Source organism: Cavia porcellus, unplaced genomic scaffold (genome assembly GCF_034190915.1).
Source record: "Cavia porcellus strain 051 isolate PalLab524CR breed Dunkin Hartley unplaced genomic scaffold, mCavPor4.1 scaffold_25, whole genome shotgun sequence".
NCBI lineage: Eukaryota > Metazoa > Chordata > Mammalia > Rodentia > Caviidae > Cavia > Cavia porcellus.
This window is the reverse complement of record NW_026947508.1, coordinates 39,070,278-39,095,565: the sequence shown is the minus strand read 5'-3', so window position 1 is coordinate 39,095,565 and position 25,288 is coordinate 39,070,278. Positions and strand designations below refer to the sequence as shown.

Here is a 25,288-nt window from a genome sequence, read left to right as displayed (position 1 = left end):
TTTAGCTCAGCGGCATAAGCGCCTGACTTGAAAGCAGGCAGTCGTGAGTTCGATCCCCGGTACCGATAAAAAGGAAAAAGGCAAAAAAAAAAAAAAAAAAAAAAAAAAAAAAAAGAGAAATACTTGCTTTTGGGTTTGTTTGTCTTTAACATAGTGCTGGGGATTCAACCAGCACTATGTAGTAGACAAGACTCTACCAATGAGCCTCACTCCTCCCAGTTCCTGCTTCAGAGATTTAAAATGCAGTGGGCATAGATGTACATGCACATCATCCATCACTGTCGGGGGTGCTGAAGCAGGAGGATTGCAAGTTCGAGCCCAGCCTGGGCAACTTAACTATGTAATATGACCCTGTCTTAAAACAAAAAAATAAAAAAATGGCTGGAGATATGTAGTTCAGTGCAGAGGCCCTGGGTTCAGTCTCTAATAACACAAAAACAAGTATTTGAAGTCCAGCCAGGAGGATATGGAGCATTTGAATGAAGTCTAGAATCATCCTTAGTACTACATTAAAAAAAAAAAATTAGAGGGCAAAGGATGTAGCTCAGCAGTACAGTGCCTGCCTAGCAAGTGCAAAGGCAAAGGCCCTAAGTTCAATTCCTGGTAGCAGAAAAGAAAAAAAAAAAAAAGGAAGAAAAAAATGTATAAAATCAGTGTGTTTTTAGGAAGGAAATTTTAAGAATTGTTTCAATTTTGAAGACTTTGGAACTTAAATATGTACTGTTTCTAGACAACTTATTTTTCACCCCCAAATTTCTCTTACCTAGACACCTAGTGCCATCTTTCATTTTGTATACTCTTAATATATTTGCTGGGAAGTGTCTCAAAAATTCTGATGAAAAGCACAACAAAATAAAAATTGGTTATTATTAGCAAGTATAATACTGCCTTGAACATGTAATACTTTTATGTAAAGCATATGAAGTTCCAAATATATAATTTAATGAATTCCAGTGTGTTCACACTTTGACAGATGAACAGTCCTGTTTTTAATCAATAAACAAACTTTATGAAAAGAAAATATTTGCAAGGTATACATTTGATAAGAGGCAGAGCTCCAAAATACATAATGAACTCAAACAACTCAGTGGCAAGAAGTGAAGCAGGGTGTGTAGCTCAGGCGTAAAGCATTTACCTGGTAGTGTATGTGAGGCTCCAGGATGGATCCCCATCGTGGAAAAAAAGAGGAAGAGGAGACTTTAACAGACAGTTCTCAAAAGAAGACATAGAAATGACCAACAGTTCATGAAAAAAAATACAATCAGTTTTAAGGGAAATGAACTTAAAATGACAATGAAATCTCACCTGTCACCTGTAGAATGACTGTTACTAAATAGATGAGGGCTGGCAGTGTAGCTCAGGGGCAGGTGCTTTCTTAGCATATGCAAAGCCCTGGGTTCAATCTCTAGCCCATCCCCCACTCACACGCACACAGGAGATTATAGGTCTTGGCAGTGGAACCCTTATAAACTCTTGGTAAAAATATAAACTAAAAATGAAGCTGTTAAAAAAAACTATGGAGATTTCTCAAAAAACTGAAAATAAGCTACCACTTGACCAGTAATCGATAGTCATGCTCCCATGTTCATTGCAGCAGTATTCACAATAGCTAAGATATGGAATCAACCTAGGTGTTTGTTAGTGGGTGCATGTATAAAGAAACTGGTATGTGTATGTACAAGGGAATACTATATAGCCTTTAAAAAGAAGGGGATTCTGTTCTCTGTGACACTTGGTTGAAGTGGGCATTATGCTAAGTGAAATCAGAGGCATAGAAAGTCAATATCATGTTTTCATTTACACATGGAAGCTAAGTAAGTTGACCTTGTAGAAGTACAGTACAGTGATAGTGGGTCAGCAGAGGCTGATGGAAGGAGGAGGGAATAGTGAGATTTTGGCCAAAGGATACAAAATTTTATTAGACAAAAGGAATATGTTTTTGAGATTTATTCTACAGCATGGTGACTGTAATTAATAGTTACCTAGACGTGGTGCTGAATGTCTGCAATCCCAACACTCTGGAATGATTAGTTTTAAGCCTGGCTGAGTAGTTTAGGGACTGGGAAAGACCCTGTCTCAAAGTCAAATGAATGTGCAAATGAATAAATCGAGTTGAATATGAAGCTCAGTGTGAAAACTCCAAGTTCAGTCCCTAGTACCACCAAAAATAAATGTATTTTTCTGAATTGCTAAGAGTAAATTTCAGATGTCTTGTAGAAAAAACAATTCGACATGATGGGTACAGCAATTACCTCCATCATTCTATACTGTGTACACATGTGTAAAACAAAACATTGTGCTCCATAAATATACATGTTGTTACTTGTATTTTTTTTTTTTTTAAGTAGTAAGTGAAGACCTAGGTTCTAGATCAAACTGGTGGAATGTGTGTCCGGGGGTGCATCGTGAAAGTGCAGTCCTGGCACCTATGTCTGTTCCTGGCCCCTTCTTCTCTGGCACTGTTTCTACTCTGCTTTCTGGTTGGCCATAAATTAAGCATCTTTACTTTGCCACATCCTTCAACAACGATGTTCTTGACTTGGAGCCCGCTAACCATGGACTGAACTGCCTAAAACTATGAGCCAAAGCAAACTTCTTTCTATGGGTTGTGGGTATTTTGTGTTGTGTCTAGCGATAGGAAAGCTGGCGAACACCCTAATCAAACATTACTTGAATGCTTTATTCTGGTGGTTCCCCCACCTCAACCTTTCTGTTTTTGAGATACAAGGTCTTGCTCTGCAGTCCAGGCTGGCCTTGAATGACAGTGATCCTTCTGCCTCTGTCTCTCTCGAGTGCTGGGATTATAACTTCTGTTTTTACTATATTTAAGGATTTTGTACCAAAGCAATGCTGTCCCGTAGAATTTTTGAGGTCATAGACATTTCCTATGTTTTTGCTGCACAGTAATTAGCCATATGTGGCTAATGAACATGAAGGGCAAGCAAGTCATAGAATTTTTTGTTGGATTTGATTTAAATTTGAAGTTAGTGACCTACTGTATTAGATAGTGTTGAGTTACAGTCAGTTTATCTCTTCTCCCTTGTTTTGGCAGATATAAACATGTTCCCACCTAGAAATATGTAGTGCTGAGATGGATGTGACCCTTACTACTCTGATGTCTCCTTGGTGTACCTCTTAGCTTATCTTCTCCTGGTACAGTAGCTTAGGGATGATCTTTACCCCTACTACTTTTAATTACCAAAAATAAACTGGGCATGGTGGTGCACGCCTGAGAAGCTGAGGCCTCTGGATCACCTTGAGTTTGAAGGCCAGCAGGAGCTACATAGTGAGACTCTGTCTCCAAAAAAAAAAAAAAAAGTAATATTCTTTGCTCTTAGCTGAGTTTTCTAATGTGTCAAAGATAATATTAAGTATTTTAAGGTTCACAGTAAGCCAGCAAATGAGATAATGTATATGAAGGTCTTAGCTTAGGAACTATCACAGTGTATAATATGGAAAAATTACAAATTATAATTATTGTTAACCATGGTAGATTTGTGCTCAGATATTGGCTGTTTGTATTCTCCATCAGCCATTTATCTCAAATATGTAGCAATTTAAAAGACTAGAAAAGGCTTTCTCTCTCATTCTCTTAGTTTGTCTCTCTGTCTTAGTCTTTCTTTCTTTCTTTCTTTCTTTCTTTCTTTCTTTCTTTCTTTCTTTCTTTCTTTCTTTCATACTTAAAATAAATCCAGGGCCTTCACACTGAGCTACATCCCAGCCTTTTTTATTTTTTATTTTGAGATAGAATCTTACCACATTGCCTAGTGAATCCTCCTGCCTCAGCCCACCAGAATACTGTGTTATAGGTATGTGCCATTATACCCCGCAGATCCCACCCCACCCCCCGAATTGTAATTCAAACTCAGGACCCTGCACTTGGCTGGCAGCTGCTGAGCTCTATCCTCAGCACACTCTGCAGATTCCTTTTAAAGGATGTTCCTAATTGTTTACATCTTCCATGTGCCTATGTCTTTACTCATTGTGTATTTTGAATATAGTTAAAGGAAGTTATCCTAACCAGTGACTTAGAGCAAACAAATTCTCTTGGCTTTTGTTATCCAGAGAAATACCGCAGTAGTAGAAACACTTATCACACTTCTCCAGAACCCTTTAGTAGCAAATTAAGCATGACTATGATCCAACCTCAAAGCCCTTATTATATTACTCCAACGCTTCCTATTGTCTTAGTAATTTACTGGTAACGCTTTCATTTTGTCTTACTGTTTTTTAGTCAGCAGTGTACATACGCTAAGCTCTCTTTCACAGATATAGAAGCTAAAGCAGAAATATGAGCCAGAGTTTTCCTCTAAAGTGAGATAATGGGATCTAAGTTGGGACCAGCCCACCTCCTGGAGCCCTGTGCTTTTCAGATGGGCTCCCTTGGAAGCAAAATGAGGCTTCTCTTGCTCTCTTGGCTTTATGTAGCCAGAGCAGCTCCACCTATTATCTGTTTTATGTTGAACTTCTGTGTAAGAGTTTTGAAGAAATGGTCTCCTGATTGGAAAAAGAGCAGTTGTTGGTGATACGGAGAATCAGCTTGGGGCTGGGGCTCTGTGCTTGCTGCCAGCTGGTGGGCACCTTTACCCAGGCACCCTTCTCCCCGTGGGAGCATGAGCCAGACATTTGTGGTCCAGCTGAACCTCTCCACTTCCCCTTTTCCTTTTATCTCTTTCCCTCTTAAGATTTCTCTTTGGAAGGAAAAGAGTGGGCCTGATGCATGATAGTGGCAGTAGGTGTTTAAATTTTGTTTTTTTCTATTTTTTTAAAAATGTATATTGCTTCAATTAAGATTGGTTGTTTTGCTATCAAGTCCTCTAAGTTATTGGTTCTTTTTTTTTAAAGGAACAATGAAATACTTTGTTGGTTACAGGGACTCTTAAGCGTCTTGTAAATGAGGTTGTTTGCTCCAGGTAGTGTTCAGAATCTGTAACCCAGCTCTGCCCTGCTCACTTCCGATCCCCAAGGCCTGTGTGAGCATCTGGACCAGGGTTTGTCTTCATGTCTTTGTTATTCATGCCATGAGAAAGTTAATAATTCTTTTTGACTGTTCACATTCTCTTCCTTACTTTTTGAGGGGCCACAATCTATCTGTTAATTTTATTTTGTTTTGTTTTGTGTTTTTGTCTTTTTGAGACAGGGTTTTGCTAGGCAGTTCAGGCTGGCCTTGAACTCACTTTGTAGCTCAGGCTGGCCTCAAACTTGCAGCAATCCTCCTGCCTCTGCCTCCAAAGTACTGAGATTATAGGTGTGGGCCACCACTCCTGGCTTCTATCTACTAATTCTTGTTCAAAATTATTTCAGTTCCCCTTCAAAATGTATTTACTATAATATGATTGTCATTTGATTAAATGGAGAATATGCCTTCTTTTTTTTTTTTTTGGTACTGGAAATAATAATCGGGACCTTGTAATTGTTAGGCAGGTGCTGCGCCACTGATTTATATTCCTGGCCCTCATCCGCCAAATATTTACTTAGAACAACCCAGTTCTGCCTTGTACTAGACAATATTATGATCTTTTTTGTTTGTTTGCTGAGACAGGGTCTCCCTTTGTAGCCCAGGCTGAACTCAAACTCTTGGTGATCCTCCTCTCTCAGCAGGCGTTTGCCAACACTCCTGGCTTGGCTTTTACTTTTAAAAATTGCCTTCCTTTTATTTGGAGATACTCATTTTCTTTAGGAAAAAACCCCACTAGTTTTTAACATGAAGAGAAAAAAGGGAACAAAGATATAGGGAAAATAATTCATTCTAGTTAAAAGTAAAGCGTTCCTTACCACAGAGATAGATGAGAAGGAACGGATGCAAAGGCTTTAACAATTCAGAATCAGAGCTTTGCTTCTAGTTACAAGCAAGAAATAAAAGATAAGGGTTTTTTTTGGTACCTGGGATCAACAACCATGCGCTTGCAAGGCAGGCACTTATACCATTAAGCTAAATCCGCAGCCCAATAAAAGATGTATTAAAGATGATTTTTCTGGGGGGGTAATGGAAAGACAGTTATCCTAACAACTGAGACCAACTATCTTGCCGTATTCTGGTTCCTTCCTTTCGCATTCTCCCCACCTGCCCCTCCTTCCCTCCTTTCCTTTTCCTCTCTGTCTCTCTCCCCTCCTATCTCCTCTCTTCTCTTCCTTTTCCTCTTCCTCTTCTTCTTTTTCCTCTCTTTCCCTCTTCTGGTATTGATTATACCCAGGGCTTTATTTATGCACTCTGCCACTCAGCTAAATGTCTGGTCCATTGCTTTTCTTTTTTTTTTATTTGTACCAGGGATCAAACTCACGACCATGCGCTTGCAAGGCAGGCGCTTATGCTGCTGAGCTAAATCCCCAGCCCCTCTGGCCCATTTCTTACATGTATAGTTTAGTTCCTAGGGAAACTGGGAGACAACAGGCTTCTACTTTTTTGAATATAATATTGCCTACGTCCAGCTTAGTGGGACACTAAGCAATCTGGGAGGCTGATGCAAGAGGACCATTGCTAGTTAGAGGCCAGCTTGGGCTGCAAAGTGAGTTCAAGTCCGGTCTGAACTGTACAGTGAAACCCTGTCTTAAAAAGAGAAAAAGGCTTCTTCCGGCTGACGGGCCATGGAGGCGGCTGTGTAGGTTGAAGGAGGTCGACTGTGGGGTTTGTCTGTGGAGAGATTGAAATCATGGCAGATCTAGAAACTGATGCCCAGTTCCAGTTCACTGGCATCAAAAAATACTTCAACTCTTACACTCTCAAAGGTAGGATGAATTGTATACTGGCCACATATGGAAGCGTTGCTCTGATGATCTTATACTTCAAGTTAAGGTCCAAAAAACAACTGGCTGTGAAAGCAGCATGACTGAGTTGAGGACCAAACACAGGACATTGTGCATGCTGAGACTTTACAGTGTCTGACTTCATCTGTTAAATTCCCATGCCTGGAGGAGCTAATGTCAACTCATCATGTAATAGTCAGTTTATACAATAAATTATGAACCTGGAAAAAAAAGAGAAAAAATACTATTAAATATGAACAGAGAACCACATGATTTTTTTTAGGAATTAAAAAATAGAATAAATAATGCCATTCAATAAGTCAAAGAGATAAGAGTTGAAGAGCCCCCTCCCCCCATTACAGGGAGAAAAAAAAGATAAGAAAATTAAAAGATGAATCTAAGAAATCTGTTCTTTTTATTAATAAGAGAAAATACTCTTAGCTGGCACAGTGGTGTCTGCACCGCTGTAATTCCAGCACTGTGAGAGCCTGAAGCAGGAGAATCACAAGGCTGAGCTGAGCCTGGGCAACTTGGCAGCTTAACAAGACTTGTCTCAAAATAAAAACTAAAATGAAACTGCCTAGTGTGGTGGCCCACGGTACCTGTAATCCCAGCAGTCTGGAGGCTAAGGCAGGCAGATCTCTGTGATAGGCTGCCAAGTGAGTTTTAGCCCGAAGTGCATAATGAAGCCTTGTCTCAAAAGGACAAAAAATAAATAAAAAGACAAAAAATAAACACACAAAAGAATATAAAGGTGCTGGGGGGGGGGTAGCTCAGTGGCATAAGCACCTGCCTGGCAAGCACAAGGTCCAGAGTTTGATTCCTGGCACACACACACACACACACACACACACACACACACACACAAAGTAGGGGAGAGGGCAGGGCATGTAGCTTAGTGCAGAAGCCCCAGGTTCAGTCCTCTGCAGCGAGAGAGAGAAGGGTGGGGTGGGGTGGAGAACATATTCTAGAATTCCACATGGGTTTCCTGATTGAAAGAGCCCATTGAGCACCCAACACAATGAATGAAAAAAACCCACTTCAAAGGTATCATGCCCAGGGTTTAGAATACAGATAATAAAAGGAAGAATCTAAGCACTTCCACAGAGAAAAACTGATTCGTACAAATATTTGAGAATCACAGTGGCATTAGATCTCAACAAGCTCTGGAAGTTAGACCATTGGAGCAGAACTTTCTGAGAAAAAAGGGGTTTTGATGGGGAGAGGAAGGAGAAGGAGAGGAGAGAGACAGGAACTGACTGAAGTAGTCAGGGCTTTCCAGTGCTGAGCAGCTGTTCCTTCACAGAACTGTGTCCCTGGACGCCTCAGAGTTCTTTATCCAGACAAAATGAGAGTAGAACCAAGACATTTTTAGCCATGGTCTCGAAACATTTATGTTTCACATATTCTTCCTCACAAAGCTACTGGAGGATGGATCCCATCAAAACAGGAGCTTAAACAAAAAACAAAGTTAAAATATAAAAGAAGCCATGATATTCAAAAGAAAGAGTAGAAAGGTAACAAGTTGTAGGATGATTGACTTTTGTAGTGCAAGAGAGCAAGTAGGAGAGATGTTGGGAAGGAAACATGAGGAAAGGAGTTAGAAAGTTCCTGATGTGCTTGGCAGGGTGGAAATCCATATGACAGTTCTTTTGGAGGCTTTGGGAAAAATTATTGGTAGCTATTTAATAATAAACAAATGCAAGAAGAGGCAAAAAATCATAGAAGAAATAAATTGCAGAGTGTGTGGCCTCTTAGTGATGAATAATGTCATGCCGAGTCTTGCTTTTTTCCTCCTGAATATGGATCTCACCCAAATTCATCTTACAACAGTATTAAAAGGAAAATAATATGGGTGTTGCCTCTTAAGCCTCCATAGTGGAAGGTCCATAGTGAAGATCAGAGATAGTGCTGTAAGAATGATAGCTATGGCCGGGGATTTAGCTCAGTGGCATAGGTGCCTGCCTTGCAAGGGCATGGTCGTGAGTTCAGTTACCTGGTACCAAAAAAACACAAAAGAATGATAGCTAGATGCACACAGATGAAAATAAGACACAGCAGAAAGCCGTGCGAGTGTTATTTCCTGCAGAGGAGGAGTCAGTGTTGTTTGGGCAGGGTAGGCAGGGACTGCAGGAACTGTTATTTCTCATTCTGTGTTTGTTTGAAGCTATGTAAGTACGAGACATGAAAACTATGAGGCTTGGGCCATGTGTTAGCACTGGAGGTGGACAGGACTAGCCAGAGTCTGAGTAATTTTGAAAGGGCAATGGGATTTCCTGACAGATTAGGATTTAGGATATCAGCACAAGCAAAGGTAGAGTGAGGGGGTTTTTGACTTGAATAATTGGAAGAATTGTATTTCCAATAACTAACTGTACTGGGAAGACTTGTTGAAGAACAGGTTTTAAAAATGGGAGATCAGGGGATAGCAAGTTAGCAATTATAAATGTGTCTGGAATTTAGACAACAAGTTCAGGATAGTTTGCCTTTTAATAGTGGGGGGTCTTGTGTAACCTCTGTAACCTCAGTTTTCTCTGAAGTAGGGAGTAATAATAATAGAGGGTACTAGGTTGGTGGGAAGATTAAATGAAATAATGAACATAAAGAGTTCATTGCAGTGCAAAGGCATTAAATCTGCACCCTCCCATTGATAATGGAGCGTCAACCCAGGGCCTTTGCACTGAGCTACATCACCAGCCTTTTTTGTGTTGAACAGAGTGTTGCTGTTGGTACCAGAGATCGAACTCACAGCCTTGTGCTTGCCAGGTAGGCACTATGCCACTCGGCTAAATCCCGGGGCTGTTTTTGTTTTTAAAATAGGCTGGCCATGTACGCCAGGCTGGCCTAGAACTGACTGTGTAGCCCAGCCCTCTGGCCTCAGCCCTTCTATTATTTACCCATAGTTCTGGAGTCACAGCTGTGAGTCTCCACTGTCAGTTTGAAGTTTAAGGATCCAGTCCTGACCCTGCCATTTGCTAGTTGTGTGTTCTTGGGCAAGCCACTTAACCTCTCTTCAGTGCCCTTAAAAAGGTGAGAAAAACAGTACCTATCACATCGTTTTTTTGTAAGGATTAAATGAGGTAAGCACTAAAAGTTTTTGTTTCTGATACATAAAGTGCTTAGTAAGTGTTCTGTATGGCATTCATTCTTTATGCCCCCTCCTCTCTTTCTGAAACAAGATCTCTGTGTAATCTAGGCTGTCTTCAAATTTGCCATGTTTAACTGGCAATCCTCCTGCCTCAGCTTTCCAAGTGCTGGGATTTCAACTACACACTGCCTGGTTTATCTGTGAACTTCCTCAACAAAGGACCATTGTGTTTATTTCTTTACTGCCCCCTTAATTCCCTTTGCCTGGCACTATTCTTAATATATATGTGACAAGCAAGCAGTAAAAACAAAAATAAAAAAACCAAACAAAACCAAAACAAACTAGGATGTAGGTCATTGGTAAAGCATATGCCTAGAATGCATGAGATGCTGAGTTTGATCTTTCACACTGCAAACAACAACAAAAAGATTTAATTCTTCCACATGTGTTGGTGCAGACCTGTAATCCCAGCATCCATGAAGTTGAGGCAGGAGTGTCTCCACAAATTCAAAGCTAGCTTGAAGTATGTAGTTAGATTCTGTCTCAACAGCCCTGGCCCCCCTAAAATTGTATTTTCCTATGGAGATTCCAGTATTACAGTAATTACTTGATATATGCGCATTAAAAGAAAAATTTCTTTTGTCTGTCCATTTCTTTCTCTTTGGGAGAGGGACAAGTAATCATTGTGAGAATATTTTTACATGAGTGTATGTTCATATAAATTTCTATTTTGGTGTAAGTTTATAAGTAATGTTATAATAAAGAATAAATTTGAGGGGCCGGGGGTTTAGCTCAGCAGTGTAAGTGCCTGCTTGGCAAACATGAGGTCATGAGTTCAATCCTTGCACCTAAAAAAAAGAATAAATTTGAGGAAAAGGAAACTTTTCAAGATGTGGGGAACACAATTTAGATGCTTTGGTTTGCTTTGGTTTCTAAATTCGCTGAATTTTTTTAAAACGTGATTTTGATAATTTTTATAGTTACTGCTTGGCTTCCGATTTTTTTTGTTAAAATAGTTACAGAAGGAATTCACTCTTTTTTTTTTTGTCTTTTTCCTTTTTGTTGGTACTAGGGATCGAACTCATGACAGCCTGCTTGCAAGGCAGGCGCTTATGCCGCTGAGCTAAATCCCCAGCCCCTAGGAATTCATTCTTCACCTCAGTTTAATTGCAGTTGTTATTCAAGCTAGAGAATGTATTTCATTCCTCCTAGAAGTCTAGGGTGTTGGGATATTTATTAAATGGATTTCTTTTTTCTCTCTGTCTGTCTGCTGTCTGTCTTTCTCTTTTCTCCCTCGCTCCCTCCCTCCCTACCTGCCTGCCTGCCTGCCTTCCTTCCTTCCTTCTGTCCTTTGTTCTTTTCTGTACCTGGGGTTCCAACCCAGGGCCTTCTACATTCTAGATGTCACTCTATTTCTGAGTTACGTAACTGACCCTAATTGTAACTTTTCAGATTTTAGTATTACTTCAGTAAAAAAAGTAAAATTAAACCAAGAACTTGGTTGATCCTCTTATTATGTGTAGTACTACTGACACAATTTGATTGTCAAGCACTGCTAATTCTGCCATTGGTGATGTTAAGCTTGGGCTATAAAAATTGTGGCCATCCAGGTGTGGTGGCACATGCCTGTAATCCCAGCACTCAGAAGGCTGAGGCAGAAGAATCATGGCAAATGCAAGGCCACCCTGGGATACATAGTGAAATTGTCTCAAAGAAGACCCAAAAAAAAAAAAAAAAAAAAAAAAAAGGCAGAAAACAAGATCTGGGCCAGCTCAGTTCAGTTTCACCTGATGTGAGGCTCTAATGGTTAATGTCTGTTCAGCTGAATTTTTTCTTCTGAGTTCTCGTATCTAGGACCTAGCATAACCAGTTTTCTGTGATGTAATGGTTCCAAAACATGTTTGAACTTCAGCAAGCCTTACCCAAGGCTGTTACTGCCTTTTTATGGGTCTAAATTCATGATTCTTTTGAAACTTGAAATTTGTGCCATTGTACATTCTCTTCTCCTTTTAAAAAAAATACTGGTTAAGTCTTTCTAGTTGGAGTGTTGGCATTTTTGCTTTATTTGGGAGTAAAATGAAAAGCATTTCATTTTAGCCACATGCGGAAGCTTAGTAGAGTCTGGTGGAGTATGTTTTAGATCCCTTCCAAAATTGTGAGAGGAAATTGACCAAAAAATATATGTATATATCAGAAGTTACCCTCACCCCCACCCCCAGGATTGAACCCAGGACCTTCCCACTGGGCCACAACCAACACCCCTACTTTTTTTTTTTTTTTTAAAGACAGGTTGCTAATTTTTTTTTTTTTTTTTTTTTTTTTTAAAAGACAGGTTGCTAAATTGCTCACACTGAACCCAAACTTGTGATCCTCCTGTCTCAACCTCGTAGTTTGGGACTGTAGGCTTCACCACCATGCCCAACTATTTTAAAACTTATTTTGTTTTCTGGAAATTGTCATTGCTCTAACCTTTATTTTATTTGTTTGTTTTTTGCAGTGTCTGGGAAAAACCTAGAGTCTTGCATATGCTAGGCAAGCACTTTCCTTTTGAACCAACCCCTGGGTTCACTATAAAACCCCATTCTCCCTTTTTTACGAGACAGGGTCTAGCTGGGTAGTTCAGGCTGGTTCTGGACTCACTAAGTAGCACAGGCTGGCCTCAAACTTATGGTGCTTTTTCTGAGTGCTGGGATCACCCATGCTTGGCTTGCTGTAACCTTTGGAGTCAGCCATTTGTCTGGAAAGACCAGCACTGGTTAGAAGAAACTTACAATGTGGATGCTGCTTATCACACAAAAGTGGTAGCAGAAGAGCTTGTGAAGCACATCAGTGAAATTTTCATTGATTCATAGATGAGTGTTTTTTGTTATAGGTCTGTGTGGGTGCTAGGGAGTGAACCTAGGTCACTGCTGAGCGTGTGTTTTATCACTGAGCTATAACCCTTCCCAGTATTTTTTTAAATGAAATTGTTACTGAAGTGCTGGTCGTTTTTTTTTTTTTTTTTTTCTTATTGTCATGGGGCACAACATAGGCTTTGAATCCAAATGCCTAGGTTCCAGTATTCTCTTCAGTCATCGTTAAGTCACTTCAGTCTACTGAACCCCATTTTCCTATATGGTAACATGAAGGCAATTTCTTCTCAGGTGATACATACAGAGGGCTAATCATAGGTGAGCAATACTTAATAATTTTCCTGACATCTTTGGTGCAATGGCCACAAAACTCCAGGTGCAAGTCTAACAGCGTTAGTGTTGTGTTTTGTTTTGAATCAGGATGAGAGCAACTCAAGGTGTTTTATCCTCCATGCCCTTTTCTTCTCTTTGCTGTTTAGGTAATAAACATTTGGGGAGGGTTGACACTTAAAACTAACTCTGAACTGTATACAAAACTGTGAGCTCAATAAATATTTGATGAAATATGAATGCCGTGCAGAAACATGTTAGTGTCATTTCCCTTGTACTTATTTAGAAAGAGTCAAAGCCCCAAAACTACCGTAGATCTGTGAACACTGTAATGCAGGTTAGCGACCTGTACAAATTTTTTTTTGTTATGTACATATATTTAGCTCCCCGTAGCTATCACAATAAATTACCACAAACCTAGGAGTTAAAAACAACCCAGATTCACTCTTTCATAGGTCTCCTGGGGGTGGTCAGATGTCTACAGGGTTTCGTTCCTTTCTAAGGCTCTTTCCTTCATTCTTTTCAGCTGTGAGTGGCTGCTCACATTGATTGGCTGTAGCCTCCTTCCATTCTCACAGCCAGCACTGGTGCCTTGTGCCTCTGTCTCCCTCTTCTGCCTGCAAGGATTGTTATGGTACAGAGACCCAGCTTAATGATTCAGGATAATCTATTTTAAAGTTAGTGGACTAGCAACTTTCTTCTCCCCCTGCCCCCTTTGCTTTCCAGTATCACTTAAAGATTATTTCATAATTAAATATCAGGAGAGCTAAACTTTTCTTTTTAATGTAATTTTCTTCCTGTGCTCCATTCCCCATGTTGAGATTTCTGGCCGATAATAGAGTTGAAGAGAGATCCTGTCTTAGAATACAAATTTCAAGTTTTAATTAAATTCAGTTTTTGTGTGTGTGTGTGGGGGGAAGGTTCTCTTTTGAGAGAGGGTCTCACTACGTAGTGTGGGCTGGCCTTGAACTCACTTTGTAGCCCAAGCTGGTCTCAAATTCACAGTGATCCTCCTGCCTCAGACTCCTAAGCGCTGTGATTATAAGCATGTGACTTCAATAAATATTTTTTTAAAATTATGGACTGCTTCATGAATTTTCATGTTAGTGGTTGTGTTGGGGCTGTGCTAATCTCCCCCATATCCCCAAGTTTTGTATATGTGCTGCCTAAGTGAGCACAAAAATTCAGTAAACGTTACTGAACACTGTGAACAGGCAGTGTTTAAGTATATAGAGAGATGCCAAACTACACAGTAGTGTAGTATTTTGTAGTGTAGGTTGCTGACTTCTGTAATAGGCTGTTCAAAATCTCACTGGTTTAAAGGCTTACTCCTGTGTCACTTAAATGCACATTGTATGGAGATGAAAGGGGAGCTCTTTTTCATCCAGGATAAACTCTGTCCATTGGATCTTCTTTTTCTTGAGACAGGGTCTTGCCATGTAGTCCAGGCTGGCCTCGACTGGTGATCCTTTGGCCTCAACCTACTGATTGCTTGTTAGATTACAGGTTTGTGCTGCCACACCTGGCTCCAGCAGATCTTCTGCATCTGCTGGCAGATGAAAAAAGTGTATGGAAGAGAGTGTTGAAGTTTAATGTGACAGAGCCCATTCATTCTGTTCCTGTACTGCTGAGCTAGAACTCAGTTTTATGGTCATAACTCACTATAATGAACACTGGGAAATATAGTCTACTTCATAAGGAAAAGGGAAATAATTTGAAGAATAAGTAGACATTCTTTTCCATGCATGGATACTTAAGAACCTAATTTAGTAAAAGAAATAAATACACATTAAACTTGATTTAGAAGATAGGCTTGATAAATGTTATGAAAGAGATTTCAAAATAGACTGGTATGAGTATCTATGGAAGAGGAGAAAGATTAATTTTGATTGGAAGGATCAGAGGAATATTTGAAATTATGTCTCCAGATTACAGATTATTATAAACAACCCCAAAGATGAATTTTAGGAATTTAGTGATTTAATATGTAGCAGTGTCAGGCATAGTAAATGCTGTATAAATGCTTGTTATTATTCGAAGGTGTTCTTGAGTTGCGTTTTTAAGAAGTAGTGAAGCTTTGAAAAATGAATACTAGAAACAAAGACTCATTCTAGCAACAATGTGAAAATGAATAATTCAGGTTATATTTAGGAGTGGCAAGTTGCATAACTAAAATATAGAGAATGCAGGTGTATATATAAGGAGATAAGATAAGTTTGAGTGAGACCTTTGAATAACATGCTGAGGAATTTGGACTTTAATTACAATCTGTGTGATCTGCCACAAAACCTTCTTCAGTAGCCAATAGCTTTGTAGAGAAGAGATCTATGTCTTGTCTTACTCATCTTTATATCCTTTTTATAGCTATGAGATATAATGTCACGTGATTTAATATCACAAAGTCTGGGGCCCACTGTCACCTGTTATTTATTTATTTATTGAGTCAATGTCCTGCTGTGTAGTGGAGGCTGGCCTTGAATTCTCTTATGTAGTCCAGGTTGGCCTTGAACTCACTGTGATCCTTCTGCCTCAGCCTCCCAAGTGCTGGGATTACAGATATGAGCCACCATGCCCAGCTCTCACTGTGCTTTTTTTAACTATTATGACTTGGGGCAAGAAGTTTAATTTCTGCATGTCTCAGGATCTTTATTGATATGATTGAGGTTATAAAGGTACCACTTTTCTGGGTTATTGTAAATATTAAATGATTTAACAGATTATGAAATGTTTAGAACAATACTTCATAGTCAGTTTCATTAAGCACTTGCTGTCTCAAAAAAACCCAAACCAAACCAAAATAAAAAACCCATGACAAAAAATGAAAAACCTAAAAGCTTAAAATACCTTTTTAAAAAAAGTTGTCTATTATCATAGTTGTCATCATCATCATCAGTGCTTGGCACATATTAGATGCTCAGCGATTTCTGAGAGATCGAGATTGCTTTAAGTTCACCCCCCAGATGCTTGTGTGTTTGTTACATGTCAGGTGTTAGGAAGCAGTGGTCCAGTGGAGAAGATAGGAGGCATAGCTAAGCCTAGTAAAGGTGAGGAGAGCTGACTTGCGCAGTGTAGATGGTGCCTTGGCATTTCACAAGTATACAAATTCAGAAATCATTTAGAGGGAACCAAGTTTGTTTTGTCAGAAGAAAGTATTTGAATCAGGCATCAAGGTTGGGTAGAGCCAGGCATGGTGATGCATGCCTCTAATTCCAGCATTTGGGAGACTGAGGCAGAAGCATTGCTGCAAGTTTGAGACCAGCCTGGGCTACATAGTGAGTTCAAGTTCAGCCTAAACTATGCAGTGAGACTCTGTCTCAAAAAACCAAAAACAAACAAAATGGGTTTGGGGACCCATTTGGGACCCCTCCTGTCTTTCAGGAACTATTCCTGTTTCCCATTCCTCCATCCCTATTCCCCATTCCTTTTCTCCAACAAATTAAAAAATAAAAGGGATGGGTAGGATCTAACTACATTAGGATAAGGAGAAAGACATTTTAGGCAATGGAGCCAGCTTGAGAACACACAAAGTTTGGAAAAGAATATAGATCTTTTGTAAATGGGAAGGGGTCCAAGAGACTGATGGTGAAGGGGAGGACAAGGGAAAGGATGTAAGAAGATTTAAGATGTATCATGGACCAGACCCGCAATGAATGTGAACATTATATATTGTGCAAACATGAACTAATTTTTTTTTGGTACCGGGGATAGAACTCATGATCTTGCACTTGCCAGGCAGGTGCTCACACCATTGAGCTAAACCCCTGGCCCCTAAAAAAAATAATAACAATAGTAATGAAAATGGGAGCTTTGTGCATTGACAGTATCATAGCCAATGAGGTTTATCTGAAGTACAATTATTACTAATTGAAAATGGGGAAAAGGGATCTAGAGACAGAAGGAGGCCAGTGGGGAAGGGGAAGAGAAGGGAGATAGACAATCAAGATACATGTCATGTACATGTACCTACTCTCTAAGATGGATATAAACTTCATGTACTGCAAGCGCAGACTAATAAAATTTTAAAAAAAGAATGATAATCAGTGTATTGTGCTACAGGAAAGACTGAGGCAAATGAAGTGTCTGATCAAAGTCTAATTTACCAATAGTACCAGTTTCCTGTTGGGCTTATTTTAGAGCCATGATGAGTTGTCTTTTGTCTAGATTAGAAAGAGCCTTAGCTGGGTGGCACACTCCTGTAAAACCTGCACTTGGAGGCTGTGGTAGGAGAATCACTGTATGTTCAAGGCCAGCCTGGACTGTATAGCAAGACCCAGTCTCAAAAAACAGAAAGAAAAGCACTATTATTTTTTCTGAGTCAGTAATTCTAGCTAACTGTGGAGATGGGGTTGGAGAATGAGAATCATTCAGAATTTAGGAATAATACTTTGTCTTATTTTGTACTAAAAAATACTTGAGGATTCATGTACAATTTAGATTTTAATTAACAATAGCAATTGAAGTAAAAACTTACTGTTGATATTATATGCTTTTTTCTAGACACATACCAATTCCTTATCAAGGATGAGTAATATTTCCCCTTTAAAATACATCCTATTTATAGCAGTTGGCATGATTAACCTTTCTCAAGCTCCTCTGCCAGTATAGAGCTAGTACCTGTCATAGCTGGCCAGCTCTTTGACACCAGATGGTGGTGGTGGTGGCTTGTATAAGGAGTGAAGTGGGAGAGGTCAGGCAGAGAAGCTGCTCATAGAAGCAGAGTAAATGGAAAGAAAAAAGTAGAATATGTGACACAATTGTGGTACAGGGACATCAGTGGGAGATGAGGAAGAAGGCCAACAGAAAATTGTCGTGTGAAGCCAGCCTGCCTAGATGTGCTGCTATCTGTGACCCCTCTGAAAAGTGTGCTCATGATGATGGGGGCCTGTGAGGAAGAGAAGCAAGGGTATATATATCATAACCAACCAGATTTCAACTTCTGGAAGACCCGTACTTTGAAATACAGCCATTGTTTTTATAATAGAACCTGGCTTCTTTATAAAACATTTTATTAAATAAAGTCAAATAGTATTTCTTGGCTTTCCAGTCTTGTACCTGCTTCTGAATGTTCCTTCCTATGGACTTACTTTGATTAGCTTATTTCGTGATTATTATTTCTAATCACATGCTGAATAACATGCTAAGGAATTTGGACGTGGAGCTGTGTGACCCACCGCAAAAACTTTTTTCAAAACCAGCAGCTTCATAGAGAAGATTGTAGTAAACTTTCTGCAGTGAAAGTTACAGAAAAGTGATGTGGCCAGAAGGCAGATAATAATGAGTTTAGGAATCAAAAAAGATAGACAGAGAATGTAACTTAAATTTGGTAACAATTGAAGGGTGAATTAGGGTGATATATAAGGGAGTAGGCAAAGAAGGATTTCTTAAAAAGCAGTGGCAAAGTTTATTAGAAAAAGTAACAGTGAAGAGTGAAGGAGAAACTGGCTCTGCAGAGGGACTTGGGCTGAGTAAGAGGAAAAGGAAGAGGAAAGGACACTATGGAGGACGCAGGGTGGGCTACTGTGAGGAAAGCCATGACAGCCAGAAAGGATTTTTTTTTAAAATGGGGGAAACTTAAATATGTTTATAGGCTGCAGGGGTAGAGCCAGAGGACATAGAGAGGATAAAGCATAATGTCCATGGGAAAATGTGAGGTTCCAAAGATAAGCTGGAGCACATTGTATTTTTTTGTTCTTTGAGACAGGGTCTCACTATGTAGTGCAGGCTGGCCTGGAATTCTCTGTATAGCCCAGGAAGGCCTCAAACTAACAGTGATCCTCCTGCCTTAGCTTCTTGGGTGTTGGGATTACAGGTGCATGCCACCAACATACTCAGCTTGTTGCGGTGTTTTAACTGCTGTGGTAAGGAATTTTGACAATATTCCATAAGCAGAAGGCAGCTATTAAAAGGCTATGAAGAAGGAAATAGTGACATATTTTGTATGTTGAAAAGATAATCCTGATAAGATTATTAATACTTAATAAAATAAAACACTAACCCTTACTTGAGCATGCATTAGAAATTGTTAGGCAGTATACTTGAAATACTCCATTTAATCCTCATATCCCTCCTTTATTTTGTGGGTGGAGCAGTTCTGAGGTTTGAGCCTAAGATCTTCCCACTGAGCTAAGTCTCAGCCCTTTTTATTTTGTTTTAAATTTTGAGACAGAATCTCCCTAAGTCCCTAAATTTCCCAGTTTGGGATCAAATTTGTGATCCTCCTGCCTCAGCCTCCCAGAGTGTACCACTAGGCCCAGCTTTTAGAATCCTTTAAGATAGTACTTTTATGTCCATTTTTGCATGTGAGGAAATTGAGACTTGTAAAATTAGGTAATTTGCTTAATGTCTCCTAGGTGGAAATGGAAAGACCTCTATGCTTTAGGGCAAGGATCAGCAAACTTGTCCTGTAAAGCACATCACAGCAAACATTTAGTCTTTGCATCCATGTGCTGTCACAGCTACTCAACAATGTTATTGTTACACCAGAATGGTAATGGGCAGTACCATGGCTATGTGTTAGTTAGACTTAATTTTTAAAACAGTCAGCCAGCCACTGCTAGTGCCGATAATATTTTGGAAATTTTAATGGAGAACCAAATGTGACTTATCCTATTTAACTTTTTTTTTTTTTAAACCCAGACTAGCCTTGGGAATTCCTCCTGTCTCAGCATCCCACGTGCAGGGATTACAGGCGTGCCCCACCATACTTGGTTCCTATGTAACTCTTATTGCTATGGTGAAATAATGAGAATAGAATTGTTCTTAGGCAGAAATACTTTCTTTTCTTTTTTTTCTTTTTGGAGACAGAGTCTATGTAGCTCAGGCTGGCCTTAAACTCACTATGGAGCCTAGGCTGACCTTGAGCTCATGGGGATTCTTATTCTTCTGTCTTATTCTCCCAAGTGCTGGGATTACAGTGCGTGCCTTCACATCTGGTAGAAAGATTCTTAAAGACTAGAAACAGCAACTTCTGTATACAGTTTAACTATACAAATTCTGTATAATACCCACTTATCTTTTTATTACAATTGCCTTCCAACAGAATGACCCTAGAATAAAAGTTTGAGAAAGCAAGTGAGTTTGTTTTATGTATGCTCTTGTCCTTAATGCCTTCTATATACATAGCAGCCGCTCAATAGATAATCGTTTGATAAATGAATGGCATAATGACTCATAATTGTGTGAATGTTTAGAGAAGATACCAGTACTCATTTAAAAGATACTAGTACCAATGTAGATCCTCCAGATTGATTTCCTATTCATCTTGTCTGAATTTCCTTTGTTCCAATACAACTTCCTTTTTTTTTTTTTTTTTTTTAAATTTTGTTTTGTTTGTGGTACTGGGGATTGAACTCGGCCTTCCCACTGAGCTACATCCCAACCCATTTTTAAATTTCAAGACAGGATCTCAAGTCCCTAAGTTTCCCAGTTTGGGCTTGAATTTATGATCCTCTTACCTCAGCCTCCCAGAGCATTGGGATTGCAGGTCTGCACCACCGTCCCTGGGTGCAGTCAAGATTTCTTGTCTTAACTGAAAATCTTAGTGCTCTGTTTGTGTACCTATAGACCCCACACCTTGCCTGCCAGAAACAGCTTCCGCATCCCAGAGGCAGTCCTTAACCCCTTTGTGTGGTTTATATTGTTCGTTAGACTTTTCTCAGTCCCACATTCCCTCAATTCACCCTTCCGTATTAGGTGGTGAATTTTATTTCTTTTTTCTTTCCACCTTTTCCTTTCTTTTTTCTTCCTTTTCTTTCTGATTGAACCTGTGGCCTCGTAGTGCTAGGGGAGCACCATACCATTGAGCTAAATCCATAGCCCTTTTTTATTTTGAGACAGGGTCTTACTAAATTGACCGTGCTGATCTCACACTTGTGATCCTCCTGCCTCAGCTTTCCTAGCAGCTGCAATTACAGATGTGTACCACTACACTTTGCTCCAGGGGGTGAGCTTCACAGTTAAACTGATAGAGGACAGTCAAATGTCCTCCTTTTACAAAGGAGGAATCTGTACAGGGTGGGGAATGTGAAGGAGAATGGATACATTGAAATCATTGAATACATTGAAATGGATATGTTTATTACCTGCTACCTGGGACCAACTTTGATTCTTTAGTGGTTCACTCCTAAATGATAATTATGATAATTGCTTACATTTTAAAAAACTTTTACTATGTGCCAGAGACTGTCTTGTGCACTTTGGGTTTATTGTTTCATTCAGTCTTTCTAATAATCTTACCTTACAGACATCCCCACTTAACAGAGAAAAGTGAAAGTGGAATTGGAAGCCATTCCCTCTAATGTCAGAGTCTTTTAACTACTCTTCTGCGTCGTTTCTTAATTCTTCCCAAACTAGTGGTGCGTTTCAGCCTGTTGTTAGAGTCCGCACCTTGGTCTCAGTATTACATGGATCTTTCCTCAGATTCTTTTCCTTCTTCAGGTTCTCACCAAGCTTTGGGATGAACTCACTGAAATTCTTTAGCCCTTTTCTTTTTGTGATTTTTGTTTGTTTGTTTTGATATAGGAATTGAACTCAGGACCTTGTGCTTGCCAGGCAGGTGCTTATGCCACTGTATTTCCAATCCTTGAAATTCTAGTATTTCCACTTTGGTTAAAATGGGGAAGCCGCATGTCCTATGAACTCCATCAGGGTCTTCCAACTGACCACACAACCTCCCTCCTCAGATCCTTTGCACTCCACAATAGTCTGCTGAGCTTGCATTTGTCTGTCAGGTGCTGAGAACAAGGCAGAGAATAGGTAGCCATGGACTGGCATCCCTCACTGCTCTGCCCTCACAGGCTCCAGCTGAGCTGGGACTTGGGTATTGTATTGGTCAGGAGACTTCCTTCTCAGCAGCCCAAATGCCTGTTACTGGTTTATATGACATATATTTTCCTTGTGATCTTCATCTATCAAAAATCATTGGGGCTTTTTGTGTGTGTGTGTATGGGTGTGGTTAATATTAGAGATTGAACCTAAGCTTTTGCACTGGAACCCTCCCATCCTGCTTTGAGGCAGGGTCTTGTTAAGTTACTTAAGTTGCCCAGGTTGGGCTCAAACTTGTGATTATGCTATCTTGATCTCTTAAAGTTCTGGGATTATATATAGTATGCACCATCACATATGACTTTATAGTTTTTATAGAAAAAAAAATTTTTTTTTGAACCAGGGATCAAACTCACAGCCTCACGTCTGCCAGATTGGTGCTTGTGCCATGGAGCTAAATCCCTGGCCCAAAACAATTTTTTTTTTGAGACAGAGTCTTGCTTTGTAGCCCAGGCTAGCCTTGAATTTCCAGTGACCCTTTTGTCTCAGCCTTCTGAATGCTGGGATTACAGGCACCAATCACTGTGCCCGGCTTTTTTTTTTTTTTTTTTTTTTAAGTGTTTTCTCTCTCTCTCCTTTCTTTTTTTTTCCTTTGGTTGTACTGGGGATCGAACCCACGACCTCACACTTGCCAGTCAGGCACTTATGCCGCTGAGCTAAACCCCCCAACCCATTCTTTTTTTTTTTTTAATCTTTGTTTTCCTTTATGAGACTGTGTCTTGCTATGTAGTCCAGGCTGACCTCAAACTCACAGCAATCCTCCTGCCTCAGCCTGCTAAGTGCTGGGATTAGGGGTGTACACCACTGTGCCTGGCTTAAAATTTATTTATAAATATAATCTATTGATTGAGAAAAAACTTCAGTGATAATAGAAATGTGTGAACTAAAAAAATGAAAACAACCTTTCTTCCTATAGAGTACCATTAATACGTCTAGATATTTTCTGTTAATATAGAAATGTATTTTGCTACAAATGGAATCACACTGTATTGTTTTGTAGTTTATTCTTATCATGTAACACTATATGTTCCATCTCTTTCTATATTAAGTGTTTCAATAGCTATTTTTAATAGCTATATAGCAATATATATATTGCCATTTTGTATTATGATATGAATATACCATAAATATTTAGACAGTCTTTTATTGATGGGTATTTAGGTTTATATATGCTGTGGAAAACAGATGTTCTTTGTCTTAGTCCACTTGGGTTGCTATAATATAATACCTTAGATTATGTAATTTATAAAGAGAAATTTACCATTCACAGTTCTAGAAAGTGGAAAATTCAAGAACAAGATGCCCACAGATTCACAGTCTCCTGAGGGCTTTCTGCTTTATAGCACCTGGATTCTGTGTGTTCCCTTCTTCTAGAGGCAAACTTGCTCCTCCCTCAGCTGCAGTCTTCTCTAGGGCACTAATACCATTCATGAGGGCGAAGTCCTTATGACCTAATCACCTCCCAAGGATCCCGCTGCATACTGCTGTCGTCCTGGGATTTGGATGCACATAGGCATTCATACCATAACTTTACAAATATTTTTGTTCACCTGAATCGAATATATTTCTAAAACAAATTCCTAGAAGAATTATTAGAGCATTTAAAATTTTTGCTAGATGTACTCAGTTATTTTTGGAAAAAGTTGTAGGGCCAGGAATATAGCTCAGCAGCACAGCACCTACATTACAAGCATGAAGTCCTGAGTTCACTTCCTGGTACCAAAAAAAAAAAAAAAAAAAAAAAAAAGAAAAAGAAAGAAAGAAAGAAAGAAAGAAAAGAAAGGAAAAAGTTGAAATGAAAAAGTTGTACCAAGAATTCTACAGTTTATGTGATATACTTTTTCATCTTCTGGACAACAATGGATATCATCAGTCTTTACCTTTGTTAATTTGATTTAAAGAGTGGCTGTTCTTGTTTGAGTATGTATTTCTTTAGTTATGAATGAATTTGAACACATTTGTGTTTTATTTCATTTATTTATTTTTGGTTTTTTGAGACAGGGTCTAGCTTTGTAGTGCAGGCTGGCCCTGAAGTCACTTTGTAGCCCAGAGTGGCCTCGAACTTGTAGTGATCCTCCTGCTTTTGCCTCCCTAATGCTGGGATTACAGGTGTGCACCACTGTACCTGGCTTATTTTTTGAGATGGTATCTTGCTGTGTAGCCTAGGGCAGCTTGAACTCATGGTGATTCTCCTGTCTCAGCCTCTCAAGTGCTGGGATTGTAGGAGGGTGCTGTCACCCCCCCCCCCCATTTTAGTATTTTATTAGCCACTTATATTTATTTTCAGTAAACTATATGTATTACTTTTGCTTATTTTTCTGTTGGGTTATCTTTCGTTATTATATATTTGGAAGAGTTCTTTGTGAGTTAAAGACATTAGTCTTTTTATTGTAGTTTATTTTGTTTGTTTTTTTTGAGACAGTGTCTTACTATATAGTTCAGGCTGGTCTTGAACTCACTATGTAACCCAGACTGGCCTCAAACTTGCTGCAATCCTCATGCCTCAGCCTCACAGGTACTGAGATTAAAAGCATGTGGCACCACGCTCTGCTAGATAGTTTTTAATTATTCACCAAATGTATGTGTTTCTTCCAATTTTTTATTTGTAAAATATGTATCATCAGATTGGATAGGCTAGGAGTGGAAGCACATGCCAATCATCCCTCTGTTTGGAAGGCTGAGGCAGGAGGATCACTGGGATTTCAGGGCTAGCCTGGAGTACATAGCAAGACCCTATCTCAAAAAAAAAAAAAAAAAAAAAAAAAAAAAAAAAAAACCCCAAACAAAAAAACCCTCCAAAAAATGCAGATTGGATATTCCAACCTACTTACTTTTCCAGACCACCTAGAAAATGTTTTTTTGAGGTGTTTTGTTTGTTTGTTTTGTTTTTGTTTTTCCAGGCAGGGACTGGCTTCATAGTTCAGGCTATCCTTGAACTCTATCCTGCCTCATCCCCCAAGTGCTAGGATGGTAGGCATGTGCCACCATTTTTTTTCTTTCATTCATTCACTTTTTAAAACTTTTTGTACTGAGAATTGAACTTATGGCCTCACACTTACTAAACAGGTGCTGTGTCACTGAGCTACATCCCTGGCCCTCCTCTTCTTTTTTTTTGGCGGGGGGTGTGTGTGTGTGTGTGTTATGATTATGCAGTCAGCTAGTGACAGAGCTGAAACAATCATCAAATTTTCTTACAGGTTAGTGCTTTTTCCATTATACCATTTTTAAAGCTTACTAAGCTCTCTTTCCACCATTGGTTTTGCTCCTACATGTGTGCAGATGTTTCATGGTAAATTTCGAAATGTATCAGTGTGGCAACTTAATCAGGTCAAACAGGAACTTGGGGCTGCACAGGTATTGAATCATTTCTAGTACTTGGGTAAGTCAGGTAGTTTCTCTGTATGGAATTTATATTCACATCCTTTTCATTTTGTTTACAAATCTATTTTGT

At 39.4% G+C, this 25,288-nt stretch overlaps 2 protein-coding genes across 5 annotated transcripts in view; both read left to right on the top strand.

Moving 5' to 3' along the window:
• Positions 1–25,288, top strand: part of Tesk2 (testis associated actin remodelling kinase 2) — a 131,482-nt gene that overhangs the window by 64,593 nt on the left and 41,601 nt on the right. The window lies entirely within an intron of this gene.
• LOC134473055 (ATP synthase membrane subunit K, mitochondrial-like) overlaps positions 1–25,288 on the top strand; it is a 28,966-nt gene extending 3,678 nt beyond the window's left edge. The window contains exon 1 of the mRNA XM_063236375.1: positions 1–25,288. This exon is cut by the window's left edge and continues 3,678 nt beyond it. Within this exon, the coding sequence (XP_063092445.1) occupies positions 6,651–6,827 (177 nt within the window). The 5' untranslated portion in view covers positions 1–6,650 and the 3' untranslated portion in view covers positions 6,828–25,288.